Source organism: Hyla sarda, chromosome 12, assembly GCF_029499605.1.
Source record: "Hyla sarda isolate aHylSar1 chromosome 12, aHylSar1.hap1, whole genome shotgun sequence".
Lineage (NCBI taxonomy): Eukaryota > Metazoa > Chordata > Amphibia > Anura > Hylidae > Hyla > Hyla sarda.
Window position 1 is genome coordinate 76,988,995 of NC_079200.1, and position 25,074 is coordinate 77,014,068.

General features: G+C 43.2%; 1 protein-coding gene across 14 annotated transcripts in view; it reads left to right on the plus strand.

Moving 5' to 3' along the window:
* Nucleotides 1-25,074, plus strand: part of BCAS1 (brain enriched myelin associated protein 1) — a 205,107-nt gene that overhangs the window by 85,951 nt on the left and 94,082 nt on the right. For all 14 annotated transcript variants that reach the window (XM_056548663.1, XM_056548667.1, XM_056548664.1 and 11 more), the window contains exons 4-6: nt 759-1,300; nt 10,044-10,160; nt 19,781-19,843. In XM_056548663.1, coding sequence (XP_056404638.1) covers nt 759-1,300; nt 10,044-10,160; nt 19,781-19,843 — 722 coding nt within the window. The remainder of the gene's footprint in view (nt 1-758; nt 1,301-10,043; nt 10,161-19,780; nt 19,844-25,074) is intronic.

A 25,074-nucleotide genomic window follows, 5' to 3' on the forward strand; every position in this document is an offset into this window, starting at 1 on the left:
TGATAAACCATTTAATGACTGGTGGTTAAGTTCCTTGTAGTTAATAATCTCCTGTCCTTACTGTAATGTAGCCACCTCATAATATACAGTCCTGCTGAACTTATGCAGCCAATATGAAAAGGTAGAGCTGCAGTATAAAGCATGGGAGAATACCAGAGTAATTTGTGTAATTGATAAGACAGGAGGTGGATTTCAGACCATGTTAGACCTCAAGAGACAGTGTTAGGCTGGGTTCACACTACGTTTTCTCCCATAGGGAGCGCATACGGCAGGGGGGAGCTAAAAGCTCGCGCTCCCGTATGTTGCCGTATGCGCTCTCGTATGTCATTCATTTCAATGAGCCGACCGGAGTGAAACGTTCGGTCCGGTCGGCTCATTTTTGCGCCGTATGCGCTTTTACAACCGGACCTAAAACTGTGGTCAACCACGATTTTAGGTCCGGTTGTAAAAGCGCATACGGCGCAAAAATGAGCCGACCGGACCGAACGTTTCACTCCGGTCGGCTCATTGAAATGAATGACATACGGGAGCGCATACGGTGACATACGGGAGCGCGAGCTTTTAGCTCCCCCCTGCCGTATGTGCTCCCGTATGGGAGAAAACGTAGTGTGAACCCAGCCTTACTAAGATGTAGTCACTAGAAAGCAAGGTAAAATGTTTTAGACCAAAACTGCTTGTGCCTGTCTCTTAGGATAGTCCTGCAGGGTATATCACAGAAATCATTACAATTCACATTTTGCTCTTATTTTCTTTTATAGTGAGCTCCAAACAAGTGATCCAGCAGGAAAACATGATCACTTCTTCCCAGAAAACCATAGTCTTCAGTCCTATCTCCAATGGATCTGTCACCACTCCACCTCCCCCGGCTGCCAAGTCTAAGTTCAGACTAACTATCTCACGCCCTTCCCCCGGACGCACCAGTTTCCAGCCCAATGGTAAAGGAGATGTTGGCCCTATGAAACAAGAGATAACATTACAAGAGTCCCCCGTAGTCCAAACCCAACTGATGACACCCATAGGCCCAGACACCGTGGTGGTGAAGGAAAATGGAGGTGGCATTCAGAATCAGGCTCCTCCCTCAGTGCAGTTGGCTGAAGACGAGGAGCCTTCCACAAAACCCAAAGAAGACGAGGAGCCTCCGGCAAAACCCAAAGAAGTTAGTTTTTTCCAAAAGATATTCAAACCAGAGAAAAAGCCAAGTGTGCAAAATGAGGTGACAATAAACGAACCGGTGGTCATTGATGTGGATCAAACCGCGGCGCTACAGAGTTCTCCACCGAGCGATGATCTCCAGTCACAGGTGAGAAATGTAATGGAAAGATAGGTCTGGATACATATAATTTACATTTTATAGTCTTCAGACTGGGGCAGATTTAACCCTTAATTTATTTTTGCTTTTCCATTTTTTCCACTTTGCTTTTTTAAACATAATTCTTTCAACCTACAGACCCATATGAGGACTTGTTTTATGCAGGATCAATTGTACTTTGTAATGGGATCACTCATTTTACCACAAAATCTACAGTAAAACCAGTGACAAATTATCTTTATTCTGTAGGTCCATAAGATTATGATACCCAATTTTTTACATAAGTTTTTGTGGTGAGGGTGTTGGAAGGGTAGATGTTATTAATATTGATGAATGGCAGGGGCCATATTCGAATTTGTGATACTTCGCGAATATATGGACGAATATTCGTCCTATGTTTACAAAATTCGCAAATGTTCGTTTTTTTTATGCGAAATTTTTTTATAAAATTTGCATAGTGCGCATGCGCAATCGTTTCTCACCTAAAAGAAGGGAGGGATCAGTGTCCAGTCTGGAAGTGCCGATATTCGCATAAAAAATAAAATTTGCATAAAAATTTGCATTAAATTCACATAAAAATTTGCATTAAATAAGCGAATATTTATCATTAAGACTATATATCACTATATTCTAAATATTCGCGAAATCCCGAAGTGCCAATATTTGCATTTCGAATATTCGCGCTCAACACTAGTTATTAACCCTTTGGGCAGATGGCATTAACCCTTTGTGTTCGTGACGCCAGGGCACGGTTTGCCTAATTCACCACCCGAGGTATAGCCGATGATTTCTGGGCCAGGCGCGGGACAAATAATCACTCCGATGCAAGGTCACGGAACAATGGCTTTTTACTGAGGCAGACAAGGTGTTAAAGCCTTTACAGCTCAGTTCTGGGGAGATGCAGGGTGAACTTCAGGAAGTTTATCTGCTTGCTGGGACATATAGTTGCTATTGACTTGACTGATGCAACCACGCTTATTAACAGACTTGACTTGGACTGACTTTGCTTGGAATAGACTTGACTAGAATTCCCACTGGTTTAAGTCCTACCTTGCATCTTTGACTTTCACTACAGGTGCAGGGGTTAAGTAGAAGCGTGCTGGTTGGATTAGGCCTTAGACATCCTGGATCACACAGACTCCTCAGGTGCTCACTCAAGCTGCAACTCAGCTAAGACTGCAAGAGAGCAGGAGCTCAAGAGAGGGAGCTGAACCCTGATCTCACTATATAAGGGGACAGTTTTGAAAGATCCCATTGGTCACCAACAAGCCACCTGTTCACAATGCATTCCTCCCCTTGACAACAAAGGTCCTTAGTAACAGAGATTTAAAGACACAATAACATATTAATACAGTATACAACATTACATTAACCCATACATAACTTGATATGGTGGAGATAGTTCTGAGGAGTGTGGGGCCAGGGGACATTGACTGAATCTGCCTGATAGGACTGGCAGGGGTACAGAAGGGCACCTTCTGAACTGGGCCACCACATTTTTTTCTACTTTACTACTTTAAAAAAAAGTCAATGTTTTGTATGAAAATAAGTGTGGTTAAAATTGCCTTATTCTGACTTTTTAAATATTCCGCATACGAGGGCACATTTTTTCCCCATGATTTATAGTTTTAGGCGGTACCATTTTTGTCTAGATAGGACTTTCTGGTCAATTTTAATAATTTTATTACTAGTATATAAGGCACCAAAAATCAGCAATTCTGGCATTTGGAATTTTTTTAAAGTTACGCCATTTATGCATGATCAGTTTACGCCATGTATGCAGTATCATAAATATTCCACATGTGGTGACACCACCTATATTTATTTATTTTTGTTTACATGTCTTTATTTATAAAATGGGAAAAGTTGGATGATTTTCATTTGTATTTTTATTTTTAGTGGAGTGTCTTAGTTATATATTTTTTTATTGCCCATTTTTTTTTATTTCTCAAAGGAATTGAAAATCTTTCATTTGCTAACAGTGTTTGCATAGCAATGATTGTATGGGGCAAATGTGCCTTGGGACACCCTTAGGCAACAGTGCCCTGCTGCGACTGCTACCTTCCCACTCCCTATAGTTATGCCCCTGCTTGTACAGCCTGCAAAGACAGACTGTATAATCAGAGTGATGATCGGATGGCACAGAGGAAGCTAAGAGACCTCCAGCCGCCATCTTCGCTGATCATGGCATCTAAAGGGTTAATTCTAATATCAACATGACTAAGATAAATTCTCACCCTTGAGTACAACAACAGAGTCTGCCAGAATAGGAGCTGCTTGTACAGAGGGGAGTCTTGAGGGTGGACCCCCTCTCTGATATCTCTAGGGATGTGGACAGGGGCTGTAAGAGCCATTTCTGCTGTCTTAGTGAATTATATATTGATCGATGCATCCTCAGGGGAACTCTACTAGACAAAATCTGTAGGTGCTCCAGTCTACTCAGCACTCATGATACTGGTCTGGCCCAGTGATCAGGGGTGTTTTAGTGAGTACCACCCCTAGACAATGTCACTTTAAGAACATTTTGGACCTTCCATTTGATTCCCATTCACGGGCCATTTTAAAGGGGTACTCTTGTTTTTTTTTTTTTTTTTTAAATCAACTGGTGCCAGAAAGTTGAACAGTTTTGCAAATTACTTCTGTATACTACAGAAGAAATGCTTTTCTTTTTGGATTTCTCTGATGTCACAACCACAGTGCTCTTTGCTGACCTCTGCTGTCCATTTTTGGAACTGTCCGGAGTAGAAGAAAATCCCCATAGCAAACATATGCTGCTCTGGACAGTTCCTAACATGGACAGCAGAGGTCAGCAGAGAGCACTGTGGTCATGACAGCAGAGAAATCCAAAAAGAAAAGCATTTCCTCTGCAGTATACAGCCCATAAAATGTATTGGAAGAATTAAGATTTTTTAATAGAAGTAATTTATAAATCTGTTTAACTTTCTGGCACCAGGTTATTAAAAAAAAAAAGTTTTCCACGGGAGTACCCCTTTAAGCCCTGCCAGAGAACATCTACAGAACCTCCCAGAAACTTCCACTACACATAAGCCTTGCCTCCTTGAGATCCTTGGAAAAAGTGGAAACTGTAAGAAAACGGATCCAGTGTCAGAAATATGCAATTCCATGATTTTTGGTTTTTACATCTTTATTTCTTACTTCAGGACAAACATGATACAATGGTCAATATTATAAATATACACGCGGCGCACTGACATTTGCCAGCCGTGTCATCAGTCTCTTATTTTAGAAATAATTACAATGAGGCACAGTCTCAGCCAGACAGGCCTTAGTTTAATACACGGATAACATTAAAGGCTCTGTGGATTTTCCAGTAGTACAAGTCGCTGAAAGAACCCGGACAATGGGAAATGTTACATGAGTAAACAGAGAGGCGGCCAAGATGTACACAGGGAGTTAGTGGTGATATTTAGGAAGTGTTGATTTGTGCAGTGAATAAGATCAACCACGTAGACTAAGCAACCAAGCTGCTATGTACTTGACAGGGTAGTGGGTGCAAGTCACGAGACTCCACCGACGTGATGTGAACCATGAGAACACTGTGACCTGGGCACAAGCAGCTGAATCCTTCCCCTAAAACACTATGCAAATATTAGTTGCAGCACCACTTGTGAACTCTAGGGCGCATTGTCACATCCCTAGAGGTTTCTACAGTAGAAAGTCTTTCATCCAGCTGCACCCACATGGTTTTTAAAAGGATCTTCACCCGAATTTATACAGGGCATTGAGAAAAGATAATCAAAAATTGTCTAATTGTTAGAAAGTGTAAAAGTAGACTAGGCAGTGGGTTTTTTTCCGCATGCATTTTAAACCCTGAAACTACATCCATCTTTGGGTAAGTCATGCCCCCTAGGGGGCACAAAAGGGTTTATAAAGTGTGTAAAACACACACATTGCTTCGGGCACATGACAAAATAATTGAAGCTCCAGACTATCAGGTGTCCCAGAGTGCGGAGAACCTCCATAGCTTAAAGGGGTACTCCACTGCCCCAGGGTTTGTAACATTTTGTTCCGAACGCTGGGTGCTAGCAGGGGTTGTGACATCACGTCATGCCCCCTCAATGCGACCCATGCAGCCCACACGCAGCGCGGGGGGAGTGGAGAACCCCTTTAAGATATACAGTCCCTACTCTATACTGATTTCTCCATGTATCCCCATATAAATCTCTGATTGTTGCACTTAAACACAATCCACCTCTCACTTACGCCGACGTCACTGAAACAACACTTCAGCAGCGAAGACAATGCTCTCAGTGAGAAAGAAGTGGCAGTAATGGCCTTGTCCCACTCCAGTGTAGCCCCTCAGTATTAACATGCAGAAATGTTACATATGTCCCTATCCATACATTGTATGTCTTTTTGTCTATTGTTCCGCAGCTAGAAATGAGATGTAGAAATGTCTGACATGATAACAAAGAATTGGATACAACCAGGGAACAACTATATACAAGATAAATAGACAGTCAAGACAGACAGATAGATAGTTTTATATAATATAAATAAATAAACACTTAAAAAATCACAGCAGCACTCCAAAAAAGTCCAATATAAGTGTTCATTCCATATAACATGAAAAATGCGACATTCTGATTCTATCCTAGAACCTTTTTTTTTTGGAGAGAACCAAAACGTCACATAAACACTTCTTTCAAATGCTGTGATGATTCTTAAGATTTTAAGTAGTGAACCCCTGACCAAGATTTCGGATACCAGCCTGCCCTTACATTTTCCATCCTTTGGATGTACTGTATTGCTTTTACTATAGGTTAGTGCTATTTAGGAAAATAAAAGCAATAAGGCTATCTTCACATAACATGGTTCGTGCGCAAATCTCTGTAAAATAGTGCCATTTTGCTTAAATTTTACTAAAATCGTAGCAAAATCATGGGAGCAATGCAAGAAAAGCCGCACTGTGTGAACATAGCTTAACAAAGTGTGGTGGACCACCGGTGTATGGCGGGACAACGGGCGTAGTGGTGTGAGTGGGGGGATCAGATGGTATTAATCCCTAGTGTTCGTGACGCCAGTGTGGTTTTAGGGTTCTGGAACACCACACACCCGGCTTCTCCACTATCCCAACTGCTAGTAGTGAAATGAGAGTCCACAACCAGTTATGGTGAGACGGAGGCTTTACTGAGTATAAGACAGATGGAATTATCTTCACAGCTAAGCCCAGATTCCCAGAGAGGTGGCCAGGACCCAGAAGGACCTCGCAGCTTGCTGGACCAATTATAATAGACTTGACTTGAGATTTCTCCTGATGCTTGACTATATGCAGGACTTGACTACTTGTAGTGACAGCAGACATAGACTTTAGACTTACTGAAATGACTTTAGATTTGTGGCCTTCCAGGTAGCTGGTCACTTGCACAGAGATGTCTCTACTTGCTGGTTCTCAGTAAAGGAAGAGAGTGAATTGTAATGGCTGTCCCTTTATATATTGGCTGGCTGGACTAAGGCCCATTGGTCAAGCTCCAGTTCATAGGTAAAGCTGGTGCTCTCTTGGAGAACATGTAACAACAAATCATGTGACTGCATAACATTTGACAATCTGAAAGGTCCCTGAGACCTCCCACAGCAACTCTGCTCTATACATTAGGATACTCTCTAGGCATTAAAGTGATATACACTTTATGGAACAACAGGGGGAGACCTTGCAGTGGAGGCCCCAGGTCACTGAGGGTCTCAACCTGACAGGGCCTAAAGGTAGTGCAGGACCATGTCCTGTACTGGGACATCACACAAGACTAATGGATTGTGTAATCTGTCCTCCATTCAGAGAAATGGCTGATAACAGGGACTAATAGATCACATTCACCTGCAGAGTACATGTGGACATACAGACAGCAGGTGTAGTGTTCACAAACTGGTAGTCAGTGAGTCCACCATCTGCATTAAGGCCAGGAGGCAGGGGAGATGAAGGCGCTGGACGTGTTTGTGGAGTCGATAGTGATAATGACATTTATGGCCGCTCACAGCAGCTGCCAGGGTCTTGTGATCGCTGCTATAAAATTTATGAGAGGGTTCGGGAGAAGGTTCTACTTCCCTGACAATGAGTAAACATGGCAGCCAGGGCAACTACACCTGCTCATGACTGCAGTATACAAGTACACAAGGAGGATAAGGGAAAATTCATCAAAACTGGTGCAAGTGACAAGTGGAGCAGTAACCCTTGGTAATCGGTCACATTACAAAAATGAGAGAGGTAAGATACACAATAACCTTATAGCTCCCAGACCATAACTGTACAGCTCCTCATCTTCATCCTGCCATTTTTACCTTCCAAACATTATGGGGGAGATTTATCAAAAAATGTACAGAGGAAGAGTGGTGCAGTTGCCCATAGCAACCAATCATACTGCTTCTTTCATTTTTAAAGAGACCTGCAAAAAATGAAAGATGCAATCTGATTGGTTGCTATGGGCAACTGCACCACTCTTCCTCTACACAGGTTTTGATAAATCTCCCCCTATGTCTTTGGGTATGTTCACACAGCGGATTTTCTGCAACTCTGCAGAATTACAATGGAATTCAGAAGGAATTTCAGTGGAATTTATGTGTTCTCAGATTGGTCTTATATTTTTGCAGAATGCTGAAAGCGGAAATTCCGCTGTCCGAATGGGAGAGTGAAATCCCATTGAAAGTAATAGGCAGTAAGTTCAGGCAGAACTCTTCAGTGGTGAACATACCCTGATACTCCAGTCACACCCAGAGCTGCATTTACAATCTTGGTCTCAGTTCACATGACCGTAATGGTTCAGAATCTGTGATACTCAGTGAGAAAAGGTGCTGCACATATCTCTCAAAATGCATTCCCTCCAACATCGGAATCCTTTTTTTGCTGGACATTGTTGAGCTCACCCCTGCATCCAGGAACCTCGAGTCCCTCTGAGGTTTGTATTATGACACAATCCCACAAAAAAGGGGAAGGAGGTTTAAGAACTATGAGAATGCAATGTAGCAGGTTAAAATTCTATAGTTCAGGTAAGGGCTCGTTCACACAGCTGTTGCGTTCTGGTACAGGGAACACCGTTGAGGTGAGTTGAGCGGAGAAAAAAAATACAGCATGACCTATTGTTTGCTCCGCTCAACACCAGTAAAATACTGGATCTCTGATGAATTTAATTAAAGTCAATGGGATCCGTCAGCACCCAGCAGTGTTAGGCATCTTTAACACTCCCGTTGCAGCCCGTGAAGAACGGCCATCAAACTCTATTTCCCCCCCCCCCCCCCCCGAGTTTGACGGCCATCATTTTGATGAGGTGCAACTGTCAACAGCGGGTCCCGATGGACCCCATTATAGTCTGTCGGGCGCCGCTGTTTTTCATCGAAGTAGCAGGAGAAAAAACAGCGCAAACTGTATTTTTTCCCCCGACAGCCGTCACACTACCGTGTCACAACGATAGTGTGAAAGAGGCCTAGGTTGTGCTCCGAGCCATTCTGGATCCATTTGGAGCAACAACAAAAAAGAAATGAATGGACCCAGAACAGGTCAGAGCACAACGGCAGTGTGAACTTATCCTACATATTGGGCAACAGCCAGAGGAATTGTAAATGTTGCTTTGGTTGTGACTGGAGTACATGGTTTGCCCCCCCCCCCCCCCCTCCAAAAAAAAAACAAAAAACAAAGCCAAAATGAAATTCCTGGTAAGATTTTTAATTCCCTTATTGAAAATGTAGCAAAGTGTGTTTGTGTGTGCCATCTGAATACCCTTCCAATTTTGCAAAGGTTTCACGTATCATTAGTGTTGGTTGTACAGAAAACTGCAACATCTATAATAAAGTTTGCAAAGTTTCACAACGTCACTTCTTGATCTGAACAAGTCCGGTCTAATGTAGTGTTTTGGGTCATTAGCTCACACAATATTGCCTGTTCAATATAGGGATATGTTGGCACTTATGTGGAATCTGTGGTGGTGCATGAGGTAGGGTAAAGCCACAGATAGAAGATGATACCCAACACTCACCAGTAATGCACAGTGCCATAGTGTAGTACAAGGACGCGTTTCGGCGTGGGAGCCTTCCTCAGCTGTCTGCCTTAGGCTCCCATGCCGAAACGGGTCCTTGCTCTACACTATGGCATAATAAATCTCACTGTGCATTACTGGTGAGTGCTGGGTATCATCTCTCTTCTACAATTTTGCCTGTGTCTTGGTATTCTTCTAGTTTATCCTACCATCTCCTCACCATAAGACAGTTTGTAACATCCCCAGAATACTTGAGGCCAGAATATATTCTACACTGCATTAGGGACTCATTAGGGTTATAGGTTGAACTTGATGGACTCTGGTCTTTTTTCAACCTTATGAACTATGTTACTATGTTACTAGTTCTGAAAGTGAAAAGACGGGAGAGAGAGAAGGAAGACCCTTTGTAGCTGACGGATAATCGTCCATTGAAGAAGTCTGAGCCAATAACACAGACACGTGTCCCATCTCGCAAATGGTCAACGACGCAAAAAGAAAAGGGGATTTGTCTAGGCGGCCGCGCGCGCAGCTCCGTGTCTGTGGCCAGCTCTGTTCAGCAGGACAGAATGTTACTCGAGCCATTGGTAAATTGTGAATATATTATAGCCAATAACAATGCGCTGACAATGGCCGATTGTTTGCCTTATGTGGGATCAAGAATGAGAGGAATTAGGATTGTGAGAGGAATGAGGCAAATAAAGAATAGGGCTGCACTGAGCTGAATAAACAGGATCTGTCTCTCCCTGCAGAGCGTAGATGATTACGACCAGGCAACGAGTGCACAGGAGCAGAGCAGCGCATCTGAAGACACACAGAACACTCCACCTGCCGAGCTGCACCCAGTCATGAGCTTCTTCAAGACCCTGGTAAGGACTGTGGCATCTGCATACGTACCTAGCATAGAGCAATGGTGTCCCTAGGCAGCTAGTTCCAAAGGCTTGCAATCTAGGAAAAGGAAATGCATTCACTACACTGAAGTTTTATTTACTTATATGGAATAAAGGTTGTGTTCTAAGTAAACATAGAGATGTAGCAGAGAAAAGTATGGCAAAAGTAGCAAAGCAGAAAATATACTGTCTATAGTGCTACATAGAACTGTGTTTAACCCCATGATGTTTTATCACTGTGTTATCTGTGTTGTTACATAGGACTGCAGGTAACATCTGAAATATTTAACTTTTCTCCAAGAGTTATCACTGTTATCGGTGGTGTAGGTAACATCTACCATATTATCTGTACTCAGAGAGTTGTCATTATTTGTATTGAAAGTTATAGTTGTGTATTTTCGATGGTGTTACATAGGACTGCAGGTAACATCTACTACACTGTCTGTACTCAGAAAGTTATCATTATTTGTATTCAAAGTTATCGTTGTGTATTATGTGTGGTGTTACATAGGACTGCGGGTAACAGCTACCATATTGTCTGTACTCAGAGAGTTATCATTATTTGTATTCAAAGTTATCCTTGTGTGTTATGTGTGGTGTTACATAGGACTGCGGGTAATAGCTACCATATTGTCTGTACTCAGAGAGTTATCATTATTTGTATTTAAAGTTATAGTTGTGTATTTTCTATGGTGTTACATAGGACTGCAGGTAACATCTACTAAATTGTTTGTACTCAGGGAGTTATCATTATTTGTACTCAAAGTTATTGTTGTGTGTTATGTGTGGTGTTACATAGGACTGCGGGTAACAGCTACCATATTATCTGTACTCAGAGAGTTATCATTATTTGTATTTAAAGTTATTGGGGGAAATGTATCAATTGCACCAAATTTTCCATACTTGTGCGAGCCACATGATAAATTTTGTGCAAAGTTCTAAATCTCCACACAGTTCTATTTATACACCTGAGCTGCACCTCACAGGGAAAGTGGACACAGGGATTTTGTTCTATAGCTTTTAGGCTCGGATTCCATTGAGGTTTTTTGTCCACCAGCAAAAACGCCAGAAAAACTGTCACAGCTTTTTCCTGTGTTTTGTCAGTTTTTCTAGCATTTTTTCTTGCGTTTTTGCTGGTGTGTGGAAACAGTCCTTTTTTTACCCTGTTGCAATTTTTTCACTGCCTTCAGGGTACCACTCCACAGGTCGGATGCAGAGGGCCCGGTCCACAGAGTGTAAGGACGAAAATTCATTTATAAAAAACACAACACATTGAAAAAAAACTGTTTATTTAAAAAAAAACACTCCCCCTCAGCCCTCATTAACCATTTTATTAAAATGAAATGAGAAGAAAAGAAAAACAAGAAATATGGGTTAGTACATTTTTTGCGCTCTCCTTTGGGGAGAGCGCACATAATGCAGCATTTTCCTAAACAGGGAGCCTCCAATTGTTGCTAAACTACAACTCCCATCATGGGGGGCTGTAGTTAAGCAACAGCTGGAGTCTCCATGTTTGGGAACATACTGCCAGAAAGGCTCTGTTCCTATTATGCAAAACGCATAATGAGAACAGAGTCAGGCCGGGACTGTGTAGCTCCGCCTCCTAATGATATCATCACTAGGGGGCGTAGCAGTAAAGGTCGCAGGGGGTCTCAGGATTGAGACAGCTTTTCCATCTGTCCCTCTGCCCATGGACTACTACTCCCATCATGGGACAGAGTCTGCCGCATGATGGGAGTAGTTGTAGTTCCTCAGCGCTGAGGGATGGCACTTGCACATCCCCCGGCTGCGGGACTCTTTTTGGACAGTTAGGACTACTACTCTCATCATGGACAGACTCCATCCATGATGGGAGTTATAGTCCAGGGGCTGAGGTGCAGATCGCAGCAGGTCATTCTCCAGAGACCCGCTGCGATCCACTGTGCTCCCCGCCAGCTCCAGGCAGGGAATACTGTATACACTGTCATAATTCATAATCCCCGCCGCCGGGAGACCGGAGCTCTGATTGGTGAATAGCTATTCACCTATCAGAGCTCCCATCTCCCGGCAGCGGGGATTATGAATTATGACAGCATATACAGGAGCCTGGAGACGGTGGGGAGCGCATCAGAGTCACATGTGCTGCTGGTTTGTACAGCTAATAAATGTGGATCGCAGCGGGTCTCTGGAGAATGACCTGCTGCGATCTGCTCCTCAGCCTCTGGACTATAACTCCCATCATAGACGGAGTCTGTCCATGATTGGAGTAGTAGTCCTAAAAGTCCCACAGCCAGGGGATGTGCAAGTGCCATCCCTCAGCGCTGTGGTACTACAACTACTCCCATCACGGGACAGACTGTCCATGATGGGAGTTATAGTACAGGGGCTGATCGCAGCAGGTCATTCTCCAGAGACCCACTGCGATCGGCATTTATTAATTGTACAAGCTGGCGGCACATGCGGCTCCACTGCGATTCCCCCCGACTCCTGTATACAGCACTCATAATTCATAATCCCCGCCGCCGGGAGCTCTGATTGGTGAATAGCTATTCACCAATCAGAGCTCCCGTCTCCCGGTGGCAGGGATTATGAAATGCGTCCCTCTGATTGGTGAATAGCTATTCACCAATCAGAGCTCCTGTCTCCCGGCGGTGGGGATTATGAAATGCGTTACCCTGATTGGTGAATAGCTATTCACCAAACAGTGTTCCTGTCTCTGGTGGCTGGGATTATGAATTATGAGAGCTGTATACAGGAGCCAGTGGGGAGCGCAGTGGAGCCGCATGTGCCATCGGCTTGTACAGTTAATAAATGCAGATCGCAGCAGGTCTCTGGAGAGAGTCTACAACTACTCACATCATGGGACAGAGTCTGTCAATGATGGCAGTAGTAGTCCTAATTGTCCCAAAATAGTCCTGCAGCTAGGGAATGTGCAAGTGCCGTCCCTCAGCGCTGCGGTACTACAACTACTTCCATCATGGGACAGACTCTGTCCCATGATGGGAGTAGTTGTAGTTTAGCAGTGTTGAGGGACAGCTCCTGCATCCCCCGGTAGAACATTTTCCTATGTTTCCTTTTTGATGGTGTATTTTTTTGTTAAAAAAAACAACGCATTTGTGCAAAAAAAAAATGCGTCTAAACAAAAAACAAAAAAAAAGCACATGATAAATTAGTATACACTGAAAAAAAATAGAGTACTTGCTTTTTGTTCTATCAAAAAAGGCACCCAAAAAAGACGCAATGAAAGTAACTGCGCACATTTTTTGCGCAAGAAAGTACACAAGAAAAAGGGGTATACTCAATGATAAATCTCCCCCATTGTGTGTTATCTGTGGTGTTACATAGGACTGCGGGTGTCTACTATACTACTACTATCTACTATACTGTCTGTACTCATAGAGTTATAATTATTTGTACTCATAGTTATCCTCATATCTGTGGGGTTACATAGGACTGCGGGTAACATCTGCTACATTATCTGTACTCAGAGTTAACACTGTGTTATCTCTAGTGTTGCATAGGACTGCGAGGAACATCTAAAATATTAACTTTTCTCAGAGAGTTATCACTGTTATCATTGGTGTTACATGGGACTGTAGGTAACATCTACCGCATTATCTGTACTCAGAGAGTTATTATTTGTATTTAAAGTTCTTATTGTGTATTATCTGTGGTGTTACATAGGACTGCGGGTAACATCTACTAAATTGTTTGTACTCAGGGAGTTATCATTATTTGTACTCAAAGTTATCATTCTGTGTTATGTGTGGTGTTACATAGGACTGCAGGTAACACCTAGTGCAAAGTCTTAGTTATTAAACTACAGAAATAATAAAGCCACAAAGGTGTGAGCTAACCATCGGCTCTGTTATACCTGCAGCTGTAAGATAGAAGGGGTTAACTAAGAAAGTTGTGAGCCGGATGTAACTAATTGTGATATTGTAGACCGGGAAATAACATGTAATCGCTGGTGTTTTGTGTATAGTTCTATGCTGTGAATTCGGAAATCATTGCAGTCGCTCACTCTGGATCAGTCACATTATGTCACACACGTTCTGGGGGCATCCGCAGGACCGCTGCTTTATTATGTGACACATTTATTTCCTGTCATGAATGTTATATACCGTATTTTTCGCTGTATAAGACGCACTTTTTCTTCCCCAAAACTGGGGGGGAAAACATCGGTGCGTCTGATACGGCGAATACACCCCTATCGCGGCGGTCCCTGCGGCCATCAACGTCCGGGACCCGCGGCTAATACAGGACATCACCGATCGCGGTGATGCCCTGTATTAACCCTTCAGACGCGGCGATCAAAGCTGACCGCCGCGTCTGAAGGGAAAGTGACACTAACCCGGCTGTTAAGTCGGGCTGTTCGGCACTGCCGCGATTTCACCGCGGCGGTCCCGAACAGCCCGACTGAATAGCCGGGTTAGTGCTTACAGGACACCGGGAGGGACCTTACCTGCCTCCTCGGTGTCTTCTCCGTTCAGGGATCCCCTGTATGGCCGGCGCTCTCCTTCCTCGTCATCACGTCGTCGCGTACGTGCGTCGGCGTGCGTAACAACGTGATGGCGGCGGCGGAGAGCGAGGATACCCGGCCGGCAGCAGAGACGTTCCGGAGCAACGGGGACATGACAACAGCGATGGAGCGACATCCAGGGCAGCTGTGACGGGTCCGGAGCGGCGGGGACACGTGAGTATTACCTCCTATGCAGTGGTCTTCAATCTGCGGACCTCCAGATGTTGCAAAACTACAACCCGTTGGCTGTCCGGGCATGCTGGGAGTTGTAGTTTTGCAACATCTGGAGGTCCGCAGGTTGAAGACCACTATTGGGTTCAAAATCTTTATTTTTTTAGATTTTGCACCTATAAATTGGGTGCGTCTTATACGCCGGTGCGTCCTATAGGGCGAAAAATACGGTAATTATTAAGAATGAATCACTTTATTAGGTTAATTATGCAGGATTATCCCAGATGAATATTATGTGTACTTAAATAAAACTCCAAATTATAAACAAATGTATTTCAAACCCATAAAAATAAAATACAGTACAGTACAGTGTGCTGGTTTACACTGTTCTGTGCACCTAGTGAGCCAAGTACTGGAGGACATACATGCTCATTCACTGTTCCCTCAGACAGGAATCTGCATAGTGATCCTCTGGTCACTGCAGGACAGCAAATACAATTAACTGTCTGTTTGTCAGGAGAGGAGGAGAACCTCTGCAGTAACATGGCAGTACAGCTGAGAAGACTCCTTCTGTAGGGGAAGTAAGACAGGACTATAGTGTCAGCTGCCAGAGGAAGAAGGAGCAGCACCTCTGCAGTAACATAGCAGAATAGCTGAGAAGACTCCTGTAGGGGAAGTAAGAAGGGACTATAGTGTCAGCTGCCAGAGGAAGAAGGAGCAGGACCTCTCCAGTAACATAGCAGTATAGCTGAGAAGACTCCTGTAGGGGAAGTAAGAAGGGACTATAATGTCAGCTGCCAGAGGAAGAAGGAGCAGGACCTCTCCAGTAACATAGCAGTATAGCTGAGAAGACTCCTGTAGGGCAAGTAAGAAGGGACTATAATGTCAGCTGCCAGAGGAAGAAGGAGCAGGACCTCTCCAGTAACATAGCAGTATAGCTGAGAAGACTCCTGTAGGGGAAGTAAGAAGGGACTATAATGTCAGCTGCCAGAGGAAGAAGGAGCAGGAACTCTCCAGTAACATGGCAGTACAGCTGAGAAAAATCCTTATGTAGGGGAAGTAAGAAGGGACTATAGTGTCTACTGCCAGAGGAAGAAAGAGCAACACCTCCCCAATAACATGGCAGTACAGCTGAGAAGACTCCTTCTGTAGGGGAAGTAAGAAGGGACTATAGTGTCAGCTGCCAGAGGAAGAAGGAGCAGAGCATCTGCAGTTACATGGCAGTATCACTGAGAAAAATCCTTATGTAGGGGAAGTAAGAAGGGACTATAGTGTCAGCTGCCAGAGGAAGAAGGAGCAGAACATCTGCAGTTACATGGCAGTATCACTGAGAAAAATCCTTATGTAGGGGAAGTAAGAAGGGACTATAGTGTCAGCTGCCAGAGGAAGAAGGAGCAGAGCATCTGCAGTTACATGGCAGTATCACTGAGAAAAAAAACTCCTACTGCAGGTGAAGTAAGAATGACATAAGCTCAGCTGCCAGAGTAGGAAGATGTAGAGTTTTTGCAGTTACATAGTAGTGTAGTTTAGCAGTCTTCTTCTATAGGGAAAGAAAGGAGCAAAACCTCTAAGAAGACTCCTTCTGCAGGGAAAGAAAAAATTATCTATATAGTGTCAGAGGGGAAAGGAGCAGAGCTTTTACAGTAATATGGCAGTATATTTTCTTCTGTAGGGGAAGTAAGAAGGGACTAAATTGTAGCTGCTGTCAGGTAGGAAAGGAGACTGATGCTGTTCAGGGCCCACTGCAGCAGCACAGACCAACAGCACCAAAGAGGACACAAAAAGGCAAAAGAACATGAAAATGTATTTTTATGATAGAAACTGACTGTTAGGGTGAACATGATTTATGGGATAACCCTTTAAATACCACGCATATGGAATACCCCAGGCACTGCTGGCACAGGCTGGAGGTGTCTTCTGTTATCAGTCTCACACTGTCACAGCTCATACAATGCGCTCTTTGTGCCTTCGATTATAAGACTCTTGTTTCAGTGACTGTGACACTGGTATCTTGGTGCCTATTCTGTGTTTCTATTGTATCTCTCTTAATACTTTGTATAGTAAATAAGAACAATGTTATAATAACATATCTCATTTTAGACTTAACCCCCAACAGACAATTTGGATATCCTTGCCTTAAAGGCATAGCCGCATTTTTTAATGGGGTCTAAATCATTTCCCTTTTTTTTAGAATCCACATGGATATTTATGCTTTGAAGTAAAATAAACATGAGTTATCACATATGTCCACAAGGGGCACTGCTCAATCATCTAAAACTTTAAATCATCCAGGTCTAAAAATGGTGATGTCGATGGGGGAGATTTATCAAAAACTGTGCAGCGGAAAAGTTGCCCAATTGCCCATAGCAACCAATCAGATCCCTTCTTTCATTTTGCAGAGGCCTTGTTAAAAATGAAATGAGCGATCTGATTGGTTGCTATGGGCAAGGTGCTTAGATCAAATCATGCTGTTGATAGACATGGCACATCTGAGTCTGAGATGTCCAAGGGCAACAAATAACAAAAGAAAAATGATGGGCACAGCAACCATGAAACAATGTAACCAGGTGCATCCAGCTGTCAATTAAACATGTACAAAAAAAGAGGATGAAAAGCTGATAACTATATAGAAATGATGCATCAAAATAACTGTAATGAATATATGAATTATATTGGACACAGAAAATATACATACATTTTAAACTACTTAAAAATATATATATAGACAAGTGGAGGAAGGTAATCCTCTAATACTATACCCCATACTATGGCTACCCGGCCCAGGGGGAGGGTCCCATGAAGGTAGAAAATGTACAAACTTCAGCTGCCTAACCAAACTCCAGACAACAAATCAAATAAATAATATATCTCCAAATACCGGGAGCCATCACCTAGATGTGGGGAAGAAAAAGAAGCAGACTCCAAGCATTCCACCACCAGCACTCCTGAGGAAGCCGCCATTGCTGGTGATGGAACTCTGAGAGCCTGCTTCTTTTTCTTCCCCGCATCTAATTGATGGCGTTCCGGTTGAGCTATAGATAGAATACTCAGTCAGCTGCCTACTTCTCACAGACACTCAGTCTATTTTCCCCACACTTAGGATTTGGTATGGCATCCAAAGTAGATATCTATAGTACCACACATCATTGGTTCATGTTTATATAGAGGTATGTACGTACTGTTTGCACTGTGCACTTTATTACACTGTTATTGGTATTTGGAGATATATTATTTATTTGATTTGTTGTCTGGAGTTTGGTTAGGCAGCTGACGTTTGTATATTTTCTACATTAATGGGACCCAACCCCTGGGCCACGGTAGCCATAGTACGGGGTATAGTGTTAGAGAATTAGCGAATATACTCGAGTATAAGCCGAGTTTTTCAGCACAATTTTTCGTGCTGAAAACACCCCCCTTGGCTTATACTCGAGTGAACTCTCCGCCCTCAGTGGTCTTCAACCTGCGGACCTCCAGATGTTTCAAAACTACAACTCCCAGGAGTGCCCGGGCCTTCGTCGTCATCCATACCCCCCCCCCCCCCCCCTTTAGTTTTGTACTCACCTCCGCTCGGCGGGACGTTAGGGTGAGCTGGTCCGGGCCATCTGTGCTGCAGGAATCGTCCGGTGGGGAGGGATAGTCGTTCCGGGCTGTCCATCTTCACCGGGGGTGCCTCTTCTCCGCGCTTCGGGCCCGGCCCCGGAATAATGACGTTGCCTTGATGACGACGCACAGGGACGTTGCTCATAAAGGGGGTCTGGATGACGACGAAGGCCCGGGCAGTGGTCTTCAACCTGCGGACCTCCAGATGTTTCAAAACTACAACTCCCAGCATGCCCGGACAGCCGATGGCTGTCCGGGCATGCTGGGAGTTGTAGTTTTGGAACATCTGGAGGTCCGCAGGTTGAAGACCACTGTTAAATCAGACATTGACAAGCGGTGATGATGAAGGGGGTGGTGTGGGATGATGACAGGGTAATGATGACAGGGTAATGATGAAGGGGGGATGATGACAGGGTAATGATGAAGGGGGGGATGATGACAGGGTAATGATGAAGGGGGGGATGATGACAGGGTAATGATGAAGGGGGGGATGATGACAGGGTAATGATGACAGGGTAATGATGAAGGGGGGATGATGACAGGGTAATGATGAAGGGGGGGATGATGACAGGGTAATGATGAAGGGGGGATGATGACAGGGTAATGATGAAGGGGGGATGATGACAGGGTAATGATAAAGGGGGGGATGATGACAGGGTAATGATGATGAAGGGGGGGATGATGACAGGGTAATGATGATGAAGGGGGGATGATGACAGGGTAATGATGAAGGGGGATGATGACAGGGTAATGATGAAGGGGGGGATGATGACAGGGTAATGATGAAGGGGGGGATGATGACAGGGTAATGATGAAGGGGGGATGATGACAGGGTAATGATGATGAAGGGGGGGATGATGACAGGGTAATGATGATGAAGGGGGATGATGACAGGATGATGAGGGTGTTAATGACTGGGGTCTGGATGATGACAGGGGGGATGATGTATTTCCCACCCTAGGCTTATACTCGAGTCAATAACTATTCCTGGGATTTTGGGGTGAAATTAGGGGCCTCGGCTTATATTCGGGTCGGCTTATACTCGAGTATATACGGTACATTCCTCCACTTGTCTATACGTATTTTTAAGTGGTTCTAAATGTCTGTATATTTTCTGTGTCCAATAACATTTATTAATTCATATATTCATTTCAGTTATTTTGGTGTGCATCATTTCTATATAGTTGTAAGCTTTTCCTCCTCTTTTTTGTACAAGGGCAACAAATAACATGGTGGGGAAAAAACAAATTCAAGATTTTAATTCTGTTTCCTTCTGGTATTAGGACACAATGCATTGAGCATTACTGAAAGCTTTTCTATCTTTTAGGTCACACCCAACAAGTCTGTAACAAAATCTGAAGAGGAAGTGAAGACTGAGGGTGAGGACAAGGTGAGGACCTATATTATCCCCCATCTCGCCATCATTATTTCTGTATGTCCATTATGGAGGACGATATTAAATAGACGTGTGCACCAAGACATTTTGGATGTACATTTTATATATTATGAATCTTCTTTTACATAGTGATGTGGACCATACTGGCAAGTTATACATCTTGTATACTGTAATATGGAGTGTGCATTGTGGTGTCATGGGTTATCAGCCCCTGGAGCAAGGCAAATTATTCTTTGCCCCCTTAACACCCACCCAAACTGTGAATGTATGCGAGTGGCCATGTATACAGTATATGCACCGCTGCTCACTAGTATTTGGGCTTAAAAAAATAAAATAATACCTTCACACAAAGACGACATATTATTACTGCAGTGACTAAATAATACCCTCAAAATACTGATACTGAACAAAAACACCATACACAGACCAATATCCTTCCATACAGTGAGCATATAGTGGTAAGCCTAGCTTTACACAGGCTCTGTAGACCGTATAAAACATTGCAGTGCAGCTACATCCAGTGACTCAAAGGTGGCATCTTCTTGGAGTCCTTCTCTTTCCTTTTCTTCTCTATCTGACCCAGACTACCATAAAGACTTCTTCCAACCATGACTCCTCACCACAGAATCTAACAGACAAAAATCTTCCCTTTCCTCAGTGCTGCCAATAGTGTGTAGTGAGTAAGTAAGTGGGTTGGTAAAGAGGGGTAAGAGGATGGGGTAGAGGCAGGTTGGTAGATCCTTAGTGGGTAGGTAATTCTCCCAAGTTATACATTTTTTTGTATATAGTGATATGGACCATGCTGGTATAACCTGGGTATATACTGTATATAATTATATATGTACAGCTGGTATAAGTTATACATCATCTTGTATATAGTGATATGGACCATGCTGGTATAATCTGGGTCAGGGCCGGTGTTAAGCCGGGGCAAACCGGGCAATTGCCCAGGGCCCCCATCGGGCTGCTCAGTGGCGGATCCAGCGGGGGGGGGGGGGGGGGCAAATCGGGCAATTGCCCCCCCCCCTGAGATTAATTTTACCCCCTCACATTCAGGACATCCCTGTGTCCCGAAAGATCCTTTCAGGCCACAAGGATGTCCCGGTTACCTTTCTGCGGCCCCACATTAACTTTAAAAATGCAGGGGCCGCGGGGATGATGTCCCGTGCATGCCTATAGGAGCAAAGCGGAGCAGCGAGGACACGAGCATGGTAAGTCCCCAGCGGCACGTCATCTTCAGTGCTCCGAACTACAACCTAATGTGTGTGGGGGAACTATACTGCCTACCTACTGTGGTGTAACTACAACCTAATGTGGGGGAACTATACTGCCAACCTAATGTGGGGGAACTATACTGCTAACCTAATGTGGGGGAACTACAACCTAATGTGGGGGAACTATACTGCCAACCAAATGTGGGGTGGAACTAATGTTAAGGTTGGCTGCGGTTTAGGCCTTAAAATGTGAATGACTGCCGCTGTATACTGCTGAGTGTCGACACAAGAAATATACACCAGAAGGCTCAGGAGCTTTCCCAAAGAGTTCTGTTTATTACACGGAAGTACATTGGTTTTTACATTTGACAAAAAGGGGAGGTTAGTTATATCAAAAGCATCACATTATATTTTGATTGGTTATTTGAGTATTGCGTCTGTAGATATTAGCATATTTAACCCCTTAAGGACCGGGGTTTTTTCAGTTTTTTCACTTTCGTTTTTTGCTCCTAGCCTTTAAAAAATCATAACTCATTCAATTTTGAACCTAAAAATCCATATGATTGCTTATTTTTTTGCGCCATCAATTCTACTGTGTAATGACGTCAGTCATTTTGCCCAAAAATCTATGGTGAAACGAAAAAAAAAAATCATTACAAAATTGAAAAAAAAGCAGTTTTGTAACTTTTGGGGGCTTCCGTTTCTACGTAGTACATTTTTCGGTAAAAATTACACCTTATCTTTATTCTGTAGGTTGTTACGATTAAAATGATACCCTACTCATATAGGTTTGATTTTGTCGTACTTCTGGAAAAAATCATAACTTCATGTAGGAAAATTAATACGTTCAAAATTGTCATCTTCTGACCCCTATAACTTTTTTATTTTTCCCATATGGGGCGGTATGAGGGCTAATTTTTTGTGCCGTGATCTGAAGTTTTTAACGGTACCATTTTTGCATTGATAGGACTTATTGATCGCTTTTTATTCATTTTTTCATGATATAAAAAGTTACCAAAAATGCACTATTTTGGACTTTGGAATTTTTTTTGCGCGTACGCCATTGACCGTGTGGTTTAATTACTGATATATTTTTATAATTTAACGATTTCGCCGCGGCTATCCCGAACAGCCCACTGAGCTAACCGGCACTTTTTACTTTCACTTTTAGCCGCGTGGCTCAGCTTTGAGCGTGCAGCTAAAGGGTTAATAGCACGCGTCACCGCGATCAGTGCCGCACGCTATTAGCGGCAGGTCTTGGCTTTACTATGACGCCGGGCCCACCGTGATATGATGCGGGGTCACCGTGGGACACCACGTCATATCACGGGAGCGGGACCAAGGACGTACTCATACGTCCTTGGTCCTTAAGAAGTTAAGCATTCATTTCTCTCTTGGCCATAGTTCACTTATGTAGCCCTCTCACTCTTCTATTGAAAAATTCTGGATTTCTCTGTCCTTCTACACAGTCTATATTTCTTCAAATATTTTGTCTTTTGACTTCTTACCTTGCTTCTTTTGGCCTCGTTCTAAGGTCTTCATCTTAGTTACAGGCAAATAGCCCGCAGATATGTCTCATAAGGAAAATAATGTTTTTCTGCAGAATGTTAGCATATATATCTATTTTTAATATATATGTATTGATCAGTAATCAAAATCATAATGGTCATCCTTATCACTACAACCTAATGTGTGGGAACTACATCCTAATGTGGGGGAATTATACTGCCAACCTAATATGGGGGAACTATACTGCCAACCTAATGTGGGGGAACTATACTGCCAACCTAATGTAGGAGAACTATACTGCCTACCCACTGTGGGAGAACTACAACCTAATGTGGGGGTAACTATACTGCCAGCCTAATCTGGGGGAACTATAATGCCAACCTAATGTGGGTGAACTACAACCTAATGTGAGGGAACTATACTACCAACTTAATGTGGGGAACTACAACCTAATGTGGGGAAACTATACTACCTACCTACTGTGGGGGAACTATAACCTAATGTGGGGGAACAATACTGTCTACCTACTGTGGGGGAACTACAACCTAATGTGGGGGAACTATACTGCAAACCTGATGTGGGGGAACTATACTGTCGACCTAATGTGTGGGAACTATACTGCCAACTAAATGTAGGGGAATTACAACCTAATGTAGGTTAACTATACTGCCTACCTACTGTGGGAGAACTACAACCTAATGTGAGGGAACTATACTGCCAGCCTAATGTGAGGGAACTATACAACCAACCTAATGTGGGGAACTACAACCTAATGTGGGGAACTATACTGCCAACCTAATGTGGGGAACTACAACCTAATGTGGGGGAACTATACTGCCAACCTAATGTGTGGGAACTATACGACCTACCTACTGTGGGGGAACTACAACCTAATGTGGAGGATCTATACTGCCAACCTAATGTGGGGGAACTATACTGCCAACCTAATGTCGGGGAACTATACTGCCAACCTAATGTGGGGGAACTATACTGCCAACTAAGTGTGGGGGAATTACAACCTAATGTAGGGGAACTATACTGCCTACCTACTGTGGGAGAACTACAACCTAATGTGGGGGGAACTATACTGCCACCCTAATGTGGGGGAACTATACTGCCAACCTAATGTGGGTAAACTACAACCTAATGTGGGGGAACTATACTGCCAGCCTAATGTGGGGGAACTATACTGCCAACCTAATGTGGGTGAACTACAACCTAATGTGAGGGAACTATAATACCAACCTAATGTGGGGAACTACAACCTAATGTGGGGGAACTATACTGCCTACCTACTGTGGGGGAACTACAACCTAATGTGGGGGAACTATACTGCCAACCTAATGTGGGGGAACTATACTGCCTACCTACTGTGGGGGAACTACAACCTAATGTGAGGGAACTATACTGCCAACCTAATGTGGGGGAACTATACTGCCAACCTAATGTGGGGAACTACAACCTAATGTTGGGGAACTATACTGCCAACTAAATGTGTGGGAACTAAACCTAATGTGGGGGAACTATGCTGCCTACCTACTGTGGGAGATCTACAACCTAATGTGGGGAGAACTATAGTGCCAACCCAATGTGGGGGAACTACAACCTAATGTGAGGGAACTATACTGCCAACCTAATGTGGGGGAACTACAACCTAATATGGGGGAACTATCCCATCTAGCTAATGGGGGGAGGGGGGCTACAACCTAATGTGGTGAACTGTACTGCCTGTATATAGTGATATGGACAATGCTGGTATAACCTGGGTATATACTGTAAATAATTATATATGTACAGCTGGTATAAGTTATATATCTCCTGTATATAGTGATATGGACCATACTAGTATAACCTGAGTATATACTGTATATAATTATATATGTACAGCTGGTATAAGTTATATATCTCCTGTATATAGTGATATGGGCCATGCTGGTATAACCTGGGTATATACTGTATATGATTATATATGTACAGCTGGTAGAAGTTATATATCCCTGTATATAGTGATATGGACCATGCTGATGTAACCTGGATATATACTGTATATAATTATATATGTAAAGCTGTTATATGTTATATATCTTCTTGTATATAGTGATATGGACCATGCTGGTATAACCTGGGCATATACTGTACATAATTATATATGTACAGCTGGTATATGTTATATATCTTCTGTATATAGTGATATGGGCCATGCTGGTATAATCTGGGTATATACTGTATATTATTATATATGTACAGCTGGTATAAGTTATACATCTTCTGTATATAGTGATATGGATCATGCTGGTATAACCTGGGTATATACTGTATATAATTATATATATACAGCTGGTATAAGTTATATATCTCCTGTATATAGTGATATGGACCATGCTGGTATAACCCGGGTATATACTGTATATAATTATATATGTACAGCTGGTATAAGTTATATATCTTCTGTATATAGTGATATGGATCATTCTGGTATAACCTGGGTATATACTGTTTATA